Source organism: Salmo trutta, chromosome 16, assembly GCF_901001165.1.
Source record: "Salmo trutta chromosome 16, fSalTru1.1, whole genome shotgun sequence".
Lineage (NCBI taxonomy): Eukaryota > Metazoa > Chordata > Actinopteri > Salmoniformes > Salmonidae > Salmo > Salmo trutta.
The window spans coordinates 27,248,484-27,267,640 of record NC_042972.1 but is presented as its reverse complement, the minus strand read 5'-3'; the positions used below and the strand labels follow the sequence as shown (position 1 = coordinate 27,267,640).

Genomic DNA, 19,157 nt, shown 5'->3' with positions numbered 1-19,157 from the left:
GAAGCAATCCCCAGCATAGTGCATCTCATCCTGCAACATCTGGATAACACCAAGGCCTATGCTGTGCTACTATTTGTGGATTTTAGTTCAGCATTTAACATCTTGCAGCCACACATCCTCCTCAGTAAGCGCAGACAGATGTCAGTCAAACCATCAGGTGGTATCACTCATTTCTGACCAACAGGACCCAGCAGGTCCTAGTGAATGAGACCCTGTCTGAGCACAAGGCCATTAAGGTGCCCCCCCAACACAAGTAGACACCCTGATATGTGCAGATGATGATGTGCACGTAGAGATACTGGGGTGCAAGAGGGTAAGTAATAATATCGGGATGATGAAGTCGGGTGTGCTATTAACAGATTGGCTATGTACAGATACAGTGATCGGTAAGCTGCTCTGACAGCTGATGCTTAAAGTTAGAAGGAGATATGACTCCAGCTTCAGTGATTTTTGTAATTCGTTCCAGTCATTGGCAGCAGAGAACTGGAAGGAAAGGCGACCAAAGGAAGTGTTGGCTTTGGGGATGACCAGTGAAATATACCTGCTGGAGCGCATGCTACGGGTGGGTGTTGCTATGGTGACCAGTGAGCTGAGATAAGGTTGGGCATTACCTAGCATAGACTTATAGATGACCTGGAGCCAGTGGGTTTGGCGACGAATATGTACTGAGGGCCAGCCAACGAGAGCAAACAGGTCGCAGTGGTGGGTAGTATATGGGGCTTTAGTAACAAAATGGATGGCACTGTGATAGACTGCATCCAATTTGCTGAGTAAAGTGTTGAAGGATATTTGTAAATGACATCGCCGAAGTCAAGGATCGGTAGGATAGTCAGTTTTACGAGAGGCAGCATGAGTGAAGGAGGCTTTGTTATGAAATAGGAAGCCGATTCTAGATTTAATTTTGGATTGGAGATGCTTAATGTGAGTTTGGAAGGAGAGTTTACAGTCTAACCAGACACCTAGGTATTTGTAGTTGTCTACATATTCTAAGTCAGAACCGCCCAGAGTAGTGATGTTAGTCGGGCGGGAGGCTGGAGGCAGCAATCGGTTGAAGAGCATGCACTTAGTTTTACTTGCATTTAAAAGCAGTTGGAGGCCTCGGAAGGAGTGTTGTATGGCATTGAAGCGCGTTTGGAGGTTTTTTAGCACAGTGTCCAAAGAAGTGCCAGATTTATACAGAATGGTGTCGTCTGCGTAGAGGTGGATCAGAGAATCACCAGCAGCAAGAGCGACATCATTGATATATACAGAGAAAAGAGTCGGTCCTCCTCACCAGGGCCTGGGCCTGCTTATACTGAATCAGACGTACTGGAAGTTAGGCATCCTTTTCAGTACTCTAAATGCCCTGTTCCTACTCCTCACCATTTCCCCACACTCCTCCGTCCAACATGGGACTGCTTCCTCCTTGTCCCTGAACTCTTAGGTATAGCCTCAGTAGCTGCCCCCATTAATGCTGTTCTCACCCAGTTATTCATGCTATCCAATATCCACCCGAGCCATCACCTGCTCACTCAGCTCCTGAAACTAATCCCACTTTGCCCTTCCAAACACCCACCTGCCTACTCCATCCACTGACACCTCCTCTTCCTTCCGCCCTACTGTGTATACTATGGGGTAATGATGACTCCCTACTGTCGACTCCTCCAATATTTCCCACTCACCGATTCCTGCCATCACACTAGATACAGTGAGGGAAAAAAGTATTTGATCCCCTGCTGATTTTGTATGTTTGCCCACTGACAAAGAAATGATCAGTCTATAATTTTAATGGTAGGTTTATTTGAACAGTGAGAGACAGAATAACAACAGAAAAATACAGAAAAACTAATGTCAAAAATGTTATAAATTGATTTGCATTTTAATGAGGGAAATAAGTATTTTCGGTTACTAGTCCAATGCTCTAACCACTAGGCTACCCTGCCGCCCCAATTCAGAATTCAAGGCACACTTAACCAGCATGGCTACCACAGCATTCTGCAGCGATACGCCATCCAATCTGGTTTGCGCTTAGTGGGACTTTCATTTGTTTTTCAACAGGACAATGACCCAACACACCTCCAGGATGTGTAAGGGCTATTTGACCAAGAAGGAGAGTAATGGAGTGCTGAATCAGATGACCTGGCCTCCACAATCCCCCGACCTCAACCCAATTGACATGGTTTGGGATGAGTTGGACCGCAGAGTGAAGGAAAAGCAACCCACAAGTGCTCAGCATATGTGGGAACTCCTTCAAGACTGTTGGAAAATCATTCCAGGTGAAGCTGGTTGAAAGAATGCCAAAACTGTGCAAAGCTGTAATCAAGGCAAAGGGTGGCTACTTGAAAAATCTCAACTATAACATATATTTTGATTTGATTAACACTTTTTTGGTTACTACATGATTCCATATGCGTTATTTCATAGTTTTGATGTCGTCACTATTATTCTACAATGTAGCAAATAGAAAAAAATTAAGAAAAACCCTTGATTGAGTGGGTGTGTCCAAACTTTTGACTGGTACTGTATGTTTCAGTAAGATTGGATTATTAGCATTTATAGCAACTGTACTGCAGGGATAGAACGTAAGTCGAAGAAAATGTTGGTTTCGGTGGCAGCTGCAGAGGTATTTGGGTGCGAGACTTGACATCAGAAGAGTTACAGGGTGTGTTAAGTGGTGGTGTCCCATCCTTTCAGGTTGATGGCCTGAGGTAGGACTAAATAGATTGAAATAGTGGAGTAGGGTGGTGCTATTTTCTGTGTTGTGTAGATTGGTAGGGTTTTTTAAATTATTTTTTTCAAGCAAAGTATAAGGGAGTTGTACTCCAGCCTAGTAGGTGGCGGTAATGCAACATGTATTGGATGCCAACCATCGTTAAACCTTATCGAATAAGCTACGTCGAAGGATGACCGGAAGTAGTAGGAGCTGAATCGTCAGATTTGTAATCACATTTTCGAGTGGGCTGATGGAAATGTTGTTTTCGTGGACCAGTGACCACTGTTTGGGAAGCTGTGGCTAGCGAACAATCGATGATAAACAAATCAAATTGTACTCGGTGTAGCGGTGGTTCGGCTGTGCTGTGACTGTGTAAGATATGGTAGGAGGTAGGGATGGAGAAGAAAGTAAAGCAAGTATGGAGCATAGTGGTACAAATAAAGGAGGGCGTAAGAAAGGGAAAAACAAAGTGGGAGAGAAAGGGAGTAGGGGTTTAAAGGGGAGAGAGAGGTCTGTGGGGGCAGAAAGGAGGCAGAAGATAAAGTTTGATGAGAGCAACATAGTTTCCAACGCTAGCGGCAGTTCGGAGGTAGAATGTGCCGGGGAAAGGCAAGATTAAACGCGAGGGGAGCATAAAGTATTTCTGAAGTTTAGGGAGGAAGGGGGAGTTGGGGCGATGAGTCCGATAAGGTTGACGGCTGTAATAAGAGTTGATTGGGGAAGTTGTCAGTGCTAAAGTGTCAAGAGATGGGAACTTGTTGGTGTTCAGTAAGGACATGGCACAGGGGGGAAAAGCTCTGAGTGAAGCAAATAGGGAAGAGTAAGGTGGTGTTGAGCAGCAGGACTGATCAAGCAGGGAAGTAGTGGATTAAAGGGGCGATAACAGGAGTGCCTGTGAGTGTTATATGAGTTATTATGTGAGGGCTTATGTACCGAAGCCTTTAAGAAGTTATAAATGCTAAAAATAGGTGTGGAGGGGAGTATGGGAAGTGTGGGCATGCTGTACAACCAAAATGCTGCAGCTGTTGGGGTGCAGGCCTAAGATAGGGGAGTTTCAGTAAGATCTAAGATATATGTATAAGATATATGTTTTAGTAAGATTGGATTTTTGGCATTATAGCAATGGTTATCAACTGTACTGCAGGGATGGAATGTAAATAGCAGAAAATAGAGGTTGTGGTGGCAGCTGCAGAAAGGTACTTGGGTGTGCGAGACTTGATGTCAGAGTTACAGGGTGTGGTAAGTGCTTGTGTCCCATCCTTCCAAGCTGTTGGCCTGAAGTAGGACTAAATAGATTTAAATGCTGGAGTATTCTGTATATATATTATTATTTCAAAAAAATGGTGTGTGAGTGTAGTGTTAGATGGTAGGGTATTTGTTTTATTTATTTACTTTTTCAAGCGAAGTATAAGGGAGTTGTACTCCAGTCTGGGTAGGTGGCGGTAATGCAACATTTATTGGATGCCAATTGCCTTTAAACCTCACCGAAGAAGAATATATGAATATTGCGTATTACGGATACGATAAATTGATTTGACTTCGAAGGTTGGAATCGACAGCAACAGGTAGCCGAACAGAGCGTCTTCAGCATTTAACCGGATCGTTCGACAGAGGACGAATGTAAGTTATTAACCTACTAACGTTAAAGCTCACTCGAAGGGCCGTGTAATATGTACTGTCAATACTGAGAGATGATGTTGTGAACCATCCTTTATTGCCAGATAAAACCCTGATTCTGTCCTTTTGAAGGTATGTTAGCTAGTAGCTATTAACTTTAGGTGACAATCTAAGGTCACGACGACAAATAACTTATGAAAACAAAGCAGTGACTAATGATTGTCAAACATCATCTGTTAGTTTCACATGCGAGTCACCGGGCAGAAGCTCGAACTGGGGGCCCATCTGTCTAGTGAGTCTGTACTGTAGTTGATTAGTAAACTGGAACAGATAAATTCAAGGCGTTTTCCTGCTATGTGTCACGTAGCTAGTATGTTGTGTAAGGACATGTTGTGTTATAAGCAATGTATATGGAATATAAATGATTAAATTATTGCATTTTTAATGGTCTTGAAGGAAAAACTATATACATTACTTTAGCAAGTCCGTATGACGGATTAATATAAGTTAGACTGTTATTGGTCCCGCAAGCCAGTATTCTCTCATGTCTGCCCCTCTTTCCTCCCAGTTACCATGTCCTCCAACAACAATTTTTCATCATTTGATGATGAGAATGAATCAAAATTGATGAGGAAAGCAAAGGAGTCGCCGTTTGTCCCAATAGGTAAGTGAAACTGTAGAATAAAAAAAATTATGATCAAGGGCAGGAATTATGTTGGGTTTCATTGTAGTGGAGGTTTTCCATAGTGCATGTTTGATTGAATCCCAGTCAGTCATGGAATAAATTGCAATCCACTCTTCCAACTCTGGTTCTATGGTTAGATATCACACACCCAGTAACCGAACGTAGCAGGCATAAAACACTCAGTATTGGAGTTCCCACATCAGGTTTTAAGTGGAAAGGAGGCTAGGTTGAATTAGCTGTGTCCCTGAACCGACTGCATCCGGTTGTCAACTCCACTAAACCCAGTGCTTGACTTGGGCAGGAGCTCACTGAAACTGAGTACTGGCACCTCAAATCTTCGACAGCTTGAGGTCCTGCACCTCCTAGAATAACAGTTCAAAATGATTGTGGAGCTCCTGCACCTAAATGTAAACGGTACCCAAAATAAGTACTGGCACCTATTTCAGTCCAAGTCGAGCACTGGGTGGGCCTCCACCCACCCAGTCATCATTACATTTCCCATGTGTGTGTTTTACAGGCATGGCAGGATGTGCTGCAGTGGTAGCCTTTGGTCTGTGGAGGCTGAAGTCACGGGGGAACACAAAGATGTCAGTCCACCTCATCCACATGCGTGTTGGAGCTCAAGGTTTTATAGTAGGCGCAATGACATTAGGTAAATCCTAATCCAATATGTGCTGTATAACAGATACACAGGCCCAACAGCTAATATCTCTATCAATTTACAGGGAAAACATGTACCACGCAAGACGGACCGTGTTGTGTCCTTACACACTAACATAAAATAGACCACTAACATGACTTTGTTTGTCTATTTGTAGGGGTGATCTACTCCATGTACAAAGAATATGGTGCCCACAAGGACCTGGGTAAAGACAGCAAGTGAGCCTACCAGCCAATCAGCAACTGGCTTGACCAGAGCACGCATCAAGCCTGCCATTCCTGCATTGTACTTTTTGAAATAGAAGTCCTAGAATGGATCATATCTGTCAAAGTAACATTCCATTGATGGCAAGTAATTTTTACTGAACAAACATATAAATGCAACCATTTCAAAGATTTTACTGAGTTAGTTCATAAGGAAATCAGTTAATTGAAATAAATTCATGAGGCCCAAATCTATAGATTTCACATGACTGGGCAGGGTGCAGCCGTGGGTGGGCCTGAGAGGGCATAGGCCCACCCACTGGGGAGCCAAGCCCAGCCAATCAGAATGAGTTTTTCCCCACAAAAGGGCTTTATTACAGACAAATATTTCTCAGTTTCATCAGCTGTCCGGGTGGCTGGTTTCAGACAATACTGCAGGTGACAAAGCCAGATGTGGAGGTCCTGGGCTGGTGTGGTTGCACATAGTCTACGGTTTTGAGGCTGGTTAGAAGTACTGCCAAATTCTCTAAAATGACATTGGAGGCTGCTTATGGTAGAGAAATTAACATTTAATTCTCAGGCAACAACTCTGGTGGATATTCCTGCAGTCAGCATGCCAATTGCATGTGCCCTCAACTTGAGACATCTGTGGCATTGTGTTGTGTGCCAAAACTGCACATTTTAGTGGCCTTTTATCCCCAGCACGAGGTGCACCTGTGTAATGATCATGCTGTTTAATCAGCTTCTTGATATGCCACACCTGTCAGGTGGCTGGATTATCTTGGCAAGCGAGAAATGCTCACTAACAGAGATGTAAACAAATTTGTGCACACAATGAGCGAACGCTTTTGCTTATGGAACATTTCTGGGATCTTTTAGTTTTGCTCATCAAACTTGGGATGAACACTTTACATGTTGCGTTTTATATTTTTCTGTATATTTTGGATGATGTTTTTTTTTTTTTGTTGTTGTAGCGTTTCAATCTGGCAATCACTTTGAAAAAGTATATACATGTCAGGAAATTGGCCAGCACATCCATTGTGTGTTCTGTTTATCATTATCTCTCTGCTAGACAGCTGCTGTAAACCACTAGTAAAATATCACCTTTTAGGTAACTAAACCCATAGACTACTATAGTTAATCCATACACTGAACCTTGCCATGAAGAGTTATTTGTGTGTGTGTGTATATATAGCTTATTTACTTTGACATGTGAGTGAACCATTTTTTTATTCTACATGAACAGGTACAGAAGTAGGTTATACTTTCAACTAACTATCCACACACTAATGAGAAGTATTGGCAAAAAAACTTAGAGCTCAGGGGGTCACTCTGTCCAGCCTCAATGTTCATGAGTTTGTACTCTGAAAAATATATATTTTTGAAAAGTGACCAGAAATAAATATTTTTGGGGACATAATTTGTACTTTTATTCATACAAAATGTATGGTATCAACAAAACTTGTAACATCCACAAACTGTTACTTTGGTTTTCCTTAATATATATATATACAAAAATACATTAGTCAAAATCTACTTGATTGTTACATTTGACAAATTACGAGTACTGACCTGGCTTTCTACAGTATATAAAATCAGTTTAACTATATACCTTACAGTGGATGATTCCTGTTAGAATGACATTAAAACAATCCAGAGTAATAACTAAAGTGGTGGCCATGCACATGCCTCTTACTTAATGTCAGTAGATGGAAACAACATTGATCACTATTGTGTCATGGTTGATTCATATTGTCATCAGGAACTGTATTTAGCAGTGACACCTGACTTCAGACTGTGCCAAGCAGCAGAAAAGGCCTACATTTTTCATTTGTTATGGGCTTTGGAGATAACTTACACTAACGTAATTAATGGGTAGAGTTCTGTACAATCAAAAACAATGGCTTTCACAGAAAGAGGTTAGTATCACATCGTCCTTTCCCTTAAATGATCCTCAGGTAATGAGATCATTTGGGCATGACGTGGGCTTTGATGCCTTTCACTGTAAAGCCAAAGCAACAGTTTTACTGAGGTGCTTTGACCACAATAGCAGGAAATTAGTAAAATGGTCAAATTATACAACAGATTTTCAATGAGTACACCCAATATATCTATTTATGCCTTGGGTGTGAAAATGCATTTGATAAAATGTATAATTATTTTGAGCACCCCTGTCCCAGTTTAAGCATGCATGCATATCTACTTTTGAAAATAAATAAAAATGGTGGCCAATATATTCCAAGTGCCTGACCAATTAGGTTAGGAAGTTAAATAAAATTTAAAAAAATGAAGACGTTCTTAAAAATAACAAAGCCGTCACCCCACCTGTGTTTTGTAAAAAGCTGAAGTATGGGCCTGGAGAAACGTAACCACGCAAATTCATAGACCGAGCTATGAAAGCAAGCCCTGACCTTCCAAGATATCAAAATGATAGCTTTAAGCACGTGTCGAGGATATACAGAGTTTGTTTACATTTACAATGTTTCCAGACATTGCAGTAAAACAAGCTTATATTTTTGGTTCTGATGGGGTATACCAGTTGAATTAAGCTCACGAGGCATTTCTAAGAAGCAATATTCCTCAAGAATCAATATATATATACACTGAGTGCACGAAACATTAGGAGTACCTTCCTAATATTGAGTTGCACCCCCCTTTTCCTTCAGAACAGCATCAATTCGTTGGGGCATGGACTCCACAAGATATCAAATGCATTCCACATGGATGCTGGCCCATGTTGACTCCAATGCTTCCCACAGTTGTGTCAAGTTGGCTGGATGTCCTTTGGGTGGTGGACCATTCTTGATACACACGGGAAACTGTTGAGTGTGAAAAACCCAGCAGCGTTGCAGTTCTTGACACACTCAAACCGGTCTTGCTCATTCACCCTCCATGGCATACACAATCCATGTCTCAATTGTCTCAAGGCTTAAAAATCCTTCTTTAACCTGTCTCCTCCCCTTCATCTAGACTGATTTGAAGTGGATTTAACAAGTGACATTAATACGGGATTATAGCTATCCCCTGGATTCACCTGGTCCTTCTATGTCATTGAAAGAGCAGGTGTTCCTAATGTTTTGTACACTCAGTGTATATTAATTTATATGCAAAACAATTTAGGTAGCAACTTGGCCCTTTAAGTATTCTATATCTTCTCAATTCTTACCAAAGTGAAGTTATTTGTTCTCATAAATAAAAAAAATCTACAACATATAGTACCAGTCAAAAGTTGACACAGCTACTCAGAGGGGTTTTTATTTTTACTATTTTCTACATTGTAGAATAATAGTTTAGACATCCAAAATATGTAATAACACATGGAATCATGTAGTAACCAATAAAGTGTTAAATCAAAATGTTATATCTGAGATTCTTCAAAGTAGCCACCCTTTGCCTTGAAAGCTTTGCACATTCTTGGCATTCTCTCAACCAGCTTCACCTGGAATGATTTTCCAACAGTCTTGAAGGAGTTTCCACATATGCTGAGCACTTGTTGGCTGCTTTTCCTTCACTCTGCGGTCCAACTCATCCCAAACCATCTCAATTGGGTTGAGGTCGGGTGATTGTGGAGGCCAGGTCACCTGATGCAGCACTCCATCACTCTTCTTCTTGGTCAAATAGCCCATACACAGCCTGGAGGTGTGTTGGGTCATAGTCCTGTTGAAAAATAAATGATAGACCCACTAAGCACAAACCAGATGGAATGGCGTATCGCTGGTTAAGTGTGCCTTGAATTCTAAATAAATCACTGATAGTGGCACCAGCAAAGCGCCCCCACACCATCACACCTCCTCCTCCATGCTTCACGGTGGGAACATGCAGAGATAATCCGTTCACCTAATCTGTGTCTCACAAAGACATGGCGGCTGAAAAAATAAATCGCAAATTTGGACTCATCAGACCAAAGGATAGATTTCCACAGGTCTAATGGCCATTGTGCGTGTTTGTTAGCCCAAGCAAGTTTCTTCTTCTTGATGTCCTTTTGCAGTGGTTTCTTTGCAGCAATTCGACCATGAAGGCCTGATTCACGCAGTCTCCTCTGAACAGTTGATGTTGAGATGTGTCTGTTACTTTAACACTGAAGCATTTATTTGGGATGCAATTTCTGAGGCTGGTAATTCTAATGAACTTATCCTCTGCAGCAGAGGTAACTCTGGGTCTTCCTTTCCTGTGGCTGTCCTCATGAGAGCCAGTTTCATCATAGCGCTTGATGATTTTTGCGACTGCACTTCTTGACATTTTCCAGATTGACTGACCTTCATGTCTTAAAGTAATGATGGACTGTCGTTTTTCTTTGCTTATTTGAGCTGTTCTTGCCATAATATGGACTTGGTCTTTTACCAAATAGGGCTATATTCTGTACACCACCCCTACCTTGTCACAACACAACTGATTGGCTCAAATGCATTAAGAAGGAAAGACATTTCACTATTAACTTTTAACAAGGCACACCTGTTAATTGAAATGCATTCCAGGTGACTACCTCATGAAGCTGGTTGAGAGAATGCCAAGAGCGTGCAAAGCTGTCATCAAAGCAAAGGGTGGCTACTTTGAATAATCTCAAATATAACATATATTTAGATTTGTTTACCACTTTTTTGGTTACTGCATGATTCCATATGTGTTATTTCATAGTTTTGATGTCTTCACTATTATTCTACAATATAGAAAATAGTAAAAATAAAGAAAAACCCTGGAATGAGTAGGTGTGTCCAAACATTTGACTGTTACTGTACATGCATATTAATTGGAGGAAATTGCCTTTTTGGTAACAAACTGTGTATTTCCCATCTAAAATTATAACAGCGTTTCAAAGTCATATGGAAATGCTGACCTGAGAAAAGGCTGGCGCACTTGCAGAATTTTAAAAGCATGCTCAACATGATAAAAACCAACAACTCATTGGGACTAACTTTAAGATGATGCCAATCATAGTTAGGCTACCTGCCTAGTGGAATGTCAAGTGAGGGGTTCAAGGCTTCTTGTAAGGGATAGATGATGACGAAGGGCACTTACAAAGGTCTCGTTGGCACTAACGCAAAGGAGGAGAAGCACTGTACTGGCTGAGCCTGTGGTCCCATGCATCCACCATGTTAGGTCACCCCTGTCTAGCTACTGACTTTACCACTGCTAATATCCACCCCTCCAAAGTGTCCTCCTTATCTCTCCACCATCATGTTGCTGTCCATGTCATTCAGCAGGTAAACGTCTGTGTGGCCCGTCAGCCTCATCTGTTGAGAAGAGAGGAGGGTGAGAGATGGTTCATCTCATGTAATCCGAGTTTGATTATCTTATTACTCAAAGTCATAAGCACTCGATTGGTGGGACGTCCCGTTCATCAACTCAATAATCATTACTGGCATGCTTAAGCAGTTGTGTTTTGACTATGCATAGGCTACGAACTGTAAGCAGCAAAGCACTTTTCAAGTGATTGTGATTGGCATCTATAGTCTCAAATTTTGAAATGAAAATAAATGTATCATTGACACCAACCAAAAACATAGTATGTGCTTACCAACGCAACACTTTTTGCTCATTGGGCCTGGTGGTATGTATTAATTATTGTGAAATCACAGTACAAGTTCAGGAGCATAAAATGTGGTCAGCCCAGTGCAATGCTGGGACATCAGGACTTTTATTATGTAGTGGTTGCTACAGACCACTGTTGTGTGTAGATTGATGAGGAAAAACATTTATTTAATACATTTTAGAATAACGCTTTAACGTAACAAAATGTTGAAAAAGGGAAGGGGTCTGAATACTTTCCGAATGCACTGTAAGTGAACAGAAACGGGCATCAAAATCTTAACCCAAATACAGACATTGGAGTAAAACAAGCTTATATTTTTGGTTCTGATGGGGTATACCCGTTGAACTAGGCTCATGAGGCATTTCTAAGAAATAATTATTGAAGAATCAATTGATAAACAGTGTACAAAACATTAGGAACACCTTCCTAATATAAAGTTGCACCCCCTTTTGCCCTCAGAACAGCCTCAATTCATTGGGGCATGGACTCTACAAGGTGTCGAAAGCGTTCCGCAGGGATGTGGCCCATGTTGACTCCAATGCGTCAAGCTGGCTTGATGTCTTTTGGGTGGTGGACCATTCTTGATACACACGAGAAACTGTTGAGTGTGAAAAACCCAGCAGCATTGCAGTTCTTGACACACTCAAACCAGTGCGCCTGGCACCTACTACCATACCCTGTTCAAAGGCACGTTTTAGCTTTCGTGTTTCCCATTCACCCTCTGACTGGCACATACACACACAATCCAAGTCTCAATTGTCTCAAGACTTAAAAATCCTTCTTTAACCGGTCTCCTCCCCTTCATCTACACTGACTGAAGTGGATATAACAGGTCACATCAATAAGGGATCCTAGCTTTCACCTGGATAGTCGATGTCATGGAAAGAGCAGGTGTTCCTAATGTTTTGTACACTGTTTCATCAATACAGGACCTTCTAAGTAGGTTTGCGTGGTTGGGAGTTTCGGCTTTCCATGATGACATCACCATGTGGTAGATGTATTAATAGACCAATAACAAAGAGTTCCGGTGCGGATTGCCCCCACCCTGGCTGTGCTGGCAACACTAGTTGCAGTAACCCATGGGGAGGGGGTCACACTCGGACATTCAGAGAGGGGGCATGTTATTGTGGCACAAAATCAAAGGTCTGACTGCACAGAGATGCTTGGGAATATGGTCACAACGGGGGACCACGTGTGGGTGTTTCAGAGGAAGGGGGTAGCACAAAATCAAAGGTCTGACTGCACAGAGATGCTTGGGAATATGGTCACAACGGGGGACCACGTGTGGGTGTTTCAGAGGAAGGGGGTATATCTGATCTCCATCACCTAGGACGTGACAATGGTTAATCAAATCTCCCAATTTTGCCCATTTTTGCAGGCCTTCTCACACAGCTGCAACTGTATATGCATTCGTAAATCAAGACCTTTCTTGAGTTGGGCTCTGGGATGGTGCAACTGTTCAGCATCTCAGCAAGGAAGAGCAGTGCCTTCTTCCTTGCTGAGCGGAGTTTATAGATACTTTTGTACCCGTTTCCTCCTGGATCTTCACAAGGTCCATTGCTGTTGTTCTGGGATTGATTTGCACTTTTCGCACCAAAGTACATCAATCCCTAGGAGACAGAACGCGTCTCCTTCCTGAGCGGTATTACATTTACATTTTAGTCATTTAGCAGACGCTCTTATCCAGAGCGACTTACAGAAGTGAATGCATACATTTCATTAAAAAAAAACAAATCCCGGTATGACAGCTGCGTGGTCCCATGGTGTTTATACTTGCGTACTATTGTTTTTACAGATGAACGTGGTACCTTCAGGCGTTTGGATATTGCTCTCAAGGATGAACCAGACTTGTGGAGGTCTACAATTGTTTTTCCTGGGGTCTTGGCTGATTTATATTGATTTTCCCATGATGTCAAGCAGAGGCACTAAGTTTGAAGGTAGGCCTTGAAATACATCCACATCTCCAATTGACTCAAATGATGTCAATTAGCCTATCAGAAGCTTCTAAAGCCATGGCATCATTTTCTGTAATTTTCCAAGCTGTTTAAAGGCACAGTCAACTTAGTGTATGTAAACTTCCAACTTCCACTGTAAATGGTAGATTATCGGACTCTCAACAAAGGTGGTCTGATTAAATTATTACTGAAACAGGATCCAAGTGGTATTTATAAAGATCCAGTCCATTTACAAAATGGGAGGCCTCTTTCACGTCAGTATTGTGACGCAAAAATTAGAGCTAAATGCTTAGCGCAGAGAATTAAAAAGGTTTTGTCAGATATTATTCATCCTAATCAGACAGGTTTTTTACATGGACGATACATTGGAGATAATATAAGACAAGTACTGGAAACAATAGAACACTATGAAATATCTGTGAAACCAGGCCTGGTTTTCATAGGTGACTTTGAAAACGATTTTGATAAAGTACGACTGGAGTTTATATATAAATGCCTGGAATATTACAATTTTGGATAATCTCATATATATATATATATATATATATATATATATATATATATATATATATATATATATATATGTGTGTGTCTATTTCATGCAACCAATAGAAAGTTTTATATATCACATATATAAGATTCATGCAACCAATAGAATGTTTTATATATCACATATATAAGATTCATGCAACCAATAGAATGTTTTATATATCACATATGTGATATATAAAACATTCTATTGGTTGCATGAATCTTGTATAATTTAAATAGAAAAATTCAAAGTTTTGAATCCGGTGTCATTTTGCGTGTCATTTCATAAACCATGTACCATGGAATCAGTACTTCGAAAATCTCTTCCCAACTATTTTGCAATTTATTTGGCACAGCTGTCAATTTTTTGGTCCTTAAGTGAAACTGGTATATATTTTCTTTAACCAATTCTGGTCTTTAATGCAGGGCAAGTTTCTTACTTTTTCCCCTTCCACTTGCCTCTTCCATTTTTTTATACATACATACATACATACATACATACATACTGGGGAGAACAAGTATTTCATACACTGCCGATTTTGCAGGTTTTCCTACTTAAAGCATGTAGAGGTCTGTAATTTTTATCATAGGTACACTTCAACTGTGAGAGACGGAATCTAAAACAAAAATCCAATAAATCACATTGTATGATTTTTAAGTAATTAATTAGCATTTTATTGCATGACATAAGTATTTGATCACCTACCAACCAGTAAGAATTCCAGCTCTCACAGACCTGTTAGTTTTTCTTTTAGAAGCCCTCCTGTTCTCCACTCATTACCTGTATTAACTGCACCTGTTTGAACTCGTTACCTGTATAAAAGACACCTGTCCACACACTCAATCAAACAGACTCCAACCTCTCCACAATGGCCAAGACCAGAGAGCTGTGTAAGGACATCAGGGATAAAATTGTAGACCTGCACAAGGCTGGGATGGGCTGCAGGACAATAGGCAAGCAGCTTGGTGAGAAGGCAACAACTGTTGGCGCAATTATTCGAAAATGGAAGAAGTTCCAAGATGACGGTCAATCACCCTCGGTCTGGGGCTCCATGCAAGATCTCACCTCGTGGGGCATCAATGATCATGAGGAAGGTGAGGGATCAGCCCAAAACTACCCAGCAGGACCTGGTCAATGACCTGAAGAGAGCTGGGACCACAGTCTCAAAGAAAACCATTAGTAACACACTACGCCGTCATGGATTAAAATCCTGCAGCGCACGCAAGGTCCCCCTGCTCAAGCCAGCGCATGTCCAGGCCCGTCTGAAGTTTGCCAATGACCATCTGGATGATCCAGAGGAGGAATGGGAGAAGGTCATGTGGTCTGATGAGACAAAAATAGAGCTTTTGTCTAAACTCCACTCGCTGTGTTTGGAGGAAGAAGAAGGATGAGTACAACCCCAAGAACACCATCCCAACCGTGAAGCATGGAGGTGGAAACATTCTTTGGGGATGCTTTTCTGCAAAGGGGACAGGACGACTGCACTGTATTGAGGGGAGGATGGACGGGGCCATGTATCGCGAGATCTTGGCCAACAACCTCCTTCCCTCAGTAAGAGCATTGAAGATGGGTCGTGGCTGGGTCTTCCAGCATGACAACGACCCGAAACACACAGCCAGGGCAACTAAAGAGTGGCTCCGTAAGAAGCATCTCAAGGTCCTAGCCAGTCTCCAGACCTGAACCCAATAGAAAATCTGGAGGGAGCTGAAAGTCCGTATTGCCCAGCAACAGCCCCGAAACCTGAAGGATCTGGAGAAGGACTGTATGGAGGAGTGGGCCAAAATCCCTGCTGCAGTGTGTGCAAACCTGGTCAAGAACTACAGGAAACTTATGATCTCTGTAATTGCAAACAAAGGTTTCTGTACCAAATATTAAGTTCTGCTTTTCTGATGTATCAAATACTTATGTCATGCAATAAAATGCAAATTATTTACTTAAAAATCATACAATGTGATTTTCTGGATTTTTGTTTTAGATTCCGTCTCTCACAGTTGAAGTGTACCTATGATAAAAATTACCGACCTCTACATGCTTTGTAAGTAGGAAACACTGCCGATTTTGCAGGTTATCAAATACTTGTTCTCCCCACTGTATGTATGTATGTGTATATATAGGAGATACAATCTTCCCAGCGCTGCAGATTTTGCTGCGAGGAGGCAGTCATTCGATCATTTATTTTGGTACTGTCCATATGTAGCTCGTTTTTGGTCACAGGTCCAGGAATGGTTGCAATTCTTCAGCATTTGCCTAGAACTAACGTTGCAGATAGCAATACTGGGTGATTTGAAAAGTCATAGTACACCAATCAATAATCTAATAATTATTTTTGCACATTTTATTCTTTAATTTACAATCTGTAGAAACTATGAGAATAGAAAGGTTCAGTACTTTTGTGAAGCATCACAGCACAGTTGAAAAATATATGGCAAATAGAAATCCAATATGGATGGTGTTAAGAGATAGCTGGAAGTGGTTGAATGGAGCTGAAGGGTGGGACTAATAACAAGATAAAATGTATATAGGTTCAGAACTTTTGTGAAATAGCAGTTACAAATATATGGCAAATAGAAATCAAACTGGATGGACATCAGAAATAGAGGAAGGCCAGGACTAAAAACAAAATAACTATTGTAAAATATATTTGTCTGTAAAATGTGTATAGTATGTATAAGCTGGAAGTAGAAGCCTAAGTGTTATTGTTTATTAGTTTACTCCAATTGGGGGAGCTGTGGTAGGGTTTGCGGAGAATAATAAAGGAAGGTATATAAAAAAAATAAAAAAAAAAGTGTACACACACACACACACACTACAATATGTCTGTGTTAGCTGCATGTGTGACAACTCCACCAGTCCTATTTATGAGATATAGATAGATATATACACACACACTCAAAAGTTGGGGTCACTTAGAAATTCTTGTTTTTGAAAGAAAAGCAAATTTGTCCATTAAAATAACATCAAATTGATCAGAAATACAGTGTAGACATTGTTAATGTTGTAAAGGACTATTGTAGCTGGAAACTGCACATTTTCTATGGAATATCTACATAGGCCCATTATCAGCAACCATCACTCCTGTGTTCCAATGGCATGTTGTGTTAACTAATCTTTTAGGCAGAGTCGCAAAGAAAAAGCCATCTCTCAGACTGGCCAATAAAAATAAAATATTAAGATGGGTAAAAGAACAGACACTGGACAGAAGGCCAGCATCCCGGAGTCGCTTCTTCACTGTTGACATTGAGACTGGTGTTTTGCGGGCACTATTTAATGAAGCAGCCAATTGAGGACTTGTGAGGCGTCTGTTTCTCAAACTAGACACTAATGTACTTATCCTCTTTCTCAGTTGTGCACCGGGGCCTCCCACTCCTCTTTCTATTCTGGTTAGAGCCAGTTTGCTCTGTTCTGTGAAGGGAGTAGTACACAGCGTTGTACGAGATCTTCAGTTTCTCGCATGGAATAGCCTTCATTTCTCAGAACAAGAATAGACTGACGAGTTTCAGAAGTTCTTTGAGTCTGTAATCGAACCCACAAATGCTGATGCTCCAGATACTCAACTAGTCTAAAAGAAGACCAGCTTTATTGCTTCTTTAATCAGCAAAACAGTTTTCAGCTGTGCAAACATAATTGCAAAAGGGTGTTCTAATGATCAATTTGCCTTTTAAAATTATAAACTTGGATTAGCTAACACAACGTGCCATTGAAACACTGGAGTGATTGTTGCTGATAATGGGCTTCTGTACGCCTACGTAGATAATCCATCTTCAATAGTAATTTACAATATTAACAAATGTCTACACTATTTCTTATCAATTTGATGTTATTTTAAAATGGACAAAAAAAGTGCTTTTCTATCAAAAACAAGGACATTTCTAAGTGACCCCAAAAATATATGGGGGATTGGAAATTATTACAAAAGACAATAACACTGATGGAAGCAACAATCTATCCGCAATATTAAAGCTCATCCACCCCCTAATAAAAAAAAAAAATGTAAAAAAAAAAGTTCCAAACCACTAGTTAACAGCTAGTTTTCAGGTTGCCCCGCACCAGACCACTCCCAGACAGTCCTAGCACAATTCTTGCTTGAGAAATTGTTTTTTTGCTGAAAAGCAGTAAGGTACTTAAGATGGCGCCGAAGAGGTCGGCTGACGTTTTACATGCTCCTAACCAAATTGTGCTATTTTGTTAACCTATTTTTTTTGTTATTATGTACAAAAATGTTACTGCTACTGTCTCATGACCAAAAATAACCTCTGGACATCAGAACAGCGATTACTCACCACGAACTGCAAGAAGCTTTTTCCTTTAACAAATCAGTAGGTAAGCGAGTAAACTCCCACTGCCATCCGTCCTACTTGCTAATATGCAATCATTGGAAAAGAAAATTAATTACCTACGTTTATCCTACCAATGGGACATTAAGAACTGTAATATCTTATGTTTCACCGAGTCATGGCTGAACGACGAGAAAGATAATATATACATCAATAGACATCTGTATACATCAATGATGTCGCTTTTGCAATTCTCTGATCCACCTCTACGCAGACGACACCATTCAGTATATTTCTGGCCCTTCTTTGGACACTGTGCTAACTAACCTCCAGACGAGCTTCAATGCCACACAACTCTCCTTCCGTGGCCTCCAACTGCTCTTAAATGCATGCTTTTCAACCAATCGCTGCCCGCACCTGCCTGCCCGCCTAGCATCACTACTCTGGATGGTTCGGACTTAGAATGTGTGGACAACTACAAATACCTAGGTGTCTGGTTAGACTTTAAACTCTCCTTCCAGACTCACATTAAGCATATCCAATCCTAAATTAAATCTAGAATCGGCTTCCTATTTCGCAACAAAGCATCCTTCACTCATGCTGCCAAACATAACCACATAAAACTGACGATCCTACCGATCCTTGACTTCGGCGATGTCATTTACAAAATAGCCTCCAACACTCTACTCAGCAAACTGGATGCAGTCTATCACAGTGCCATCCGTTTCGTCACCAAAGCCTCATATACTACCCACCACTGCGACCTGTTTGCTCTCGTTGGCTGGCCCTCGCGTCATATTCGTCACCAAACCCACTGGCTCCAGGTCATCTACAAGTCTTTGCTAGGTAAAGCCCCGCCTTATCTCAGCTCACTGGTCACCATAGCAGCACCCACTTGTAGCACGCGCTCCAGCAGGTATATTTCACTGGTCACCCCCAAAGCCAATTCCTCCTTCGGCCGCCTTTCCTTCCAGTTCTCTGCTGCCAATGAGTGGAACAAATTGCAAA

The 19,157-nt window shown here is 41.2% G+C and overlaps 2 protein-coding genes across 2 annotated transcripts in view; one reads left to right on the top strand and one right to left on the bottom strand.

Moving 5' to 3' along the window:
• Positions 1–4,103: 4,103 nt before the first annotated feature.
• LOC115150447 (HIG1 domain family member 1A, mitochondrial) lies at positions 4,104–6,052 on the top strand. Its single transcript, XM_029693745.1, has 4 exons — positions 4,104–4,312; positions 4,878–4,973; positions 5,512–5,646; positions 5,813–6,052. Exons 2-4 carry the CDS (start codon positions 4,883–4,885, stop codon positions 5,875–5,877), a joined length of 291 nt encoding a protein of 96 aa, XP_029549605.1. The 5' UTR covers positions 4,104–4,312; positions 4,878–4,882; the 3' UTR covers positions 5,878–6,052.
• A 4,568-nt stretch (positions 6,053–10,620) lies between these two features.
• The window catches only part of LOC115150446 (natural resistance-associated macrophage protein 2), a 31,470-nt gene continuing 22,933 nt past the window's right edge, over positions 10,621–19,157 (bottom strand). The window contains exon 16 of the mRNA XM_029693742.1: positions 10,621–11,089. Within this exon, the coding sequence (XP_029549602.1) occupies positions 11,018–11,089 (72 nt within the window). The 3' untranslated portion in view covers positions 10,621–11,017. The remainder of the gene's footprint in view (positions 11,090–19,157) is intronic.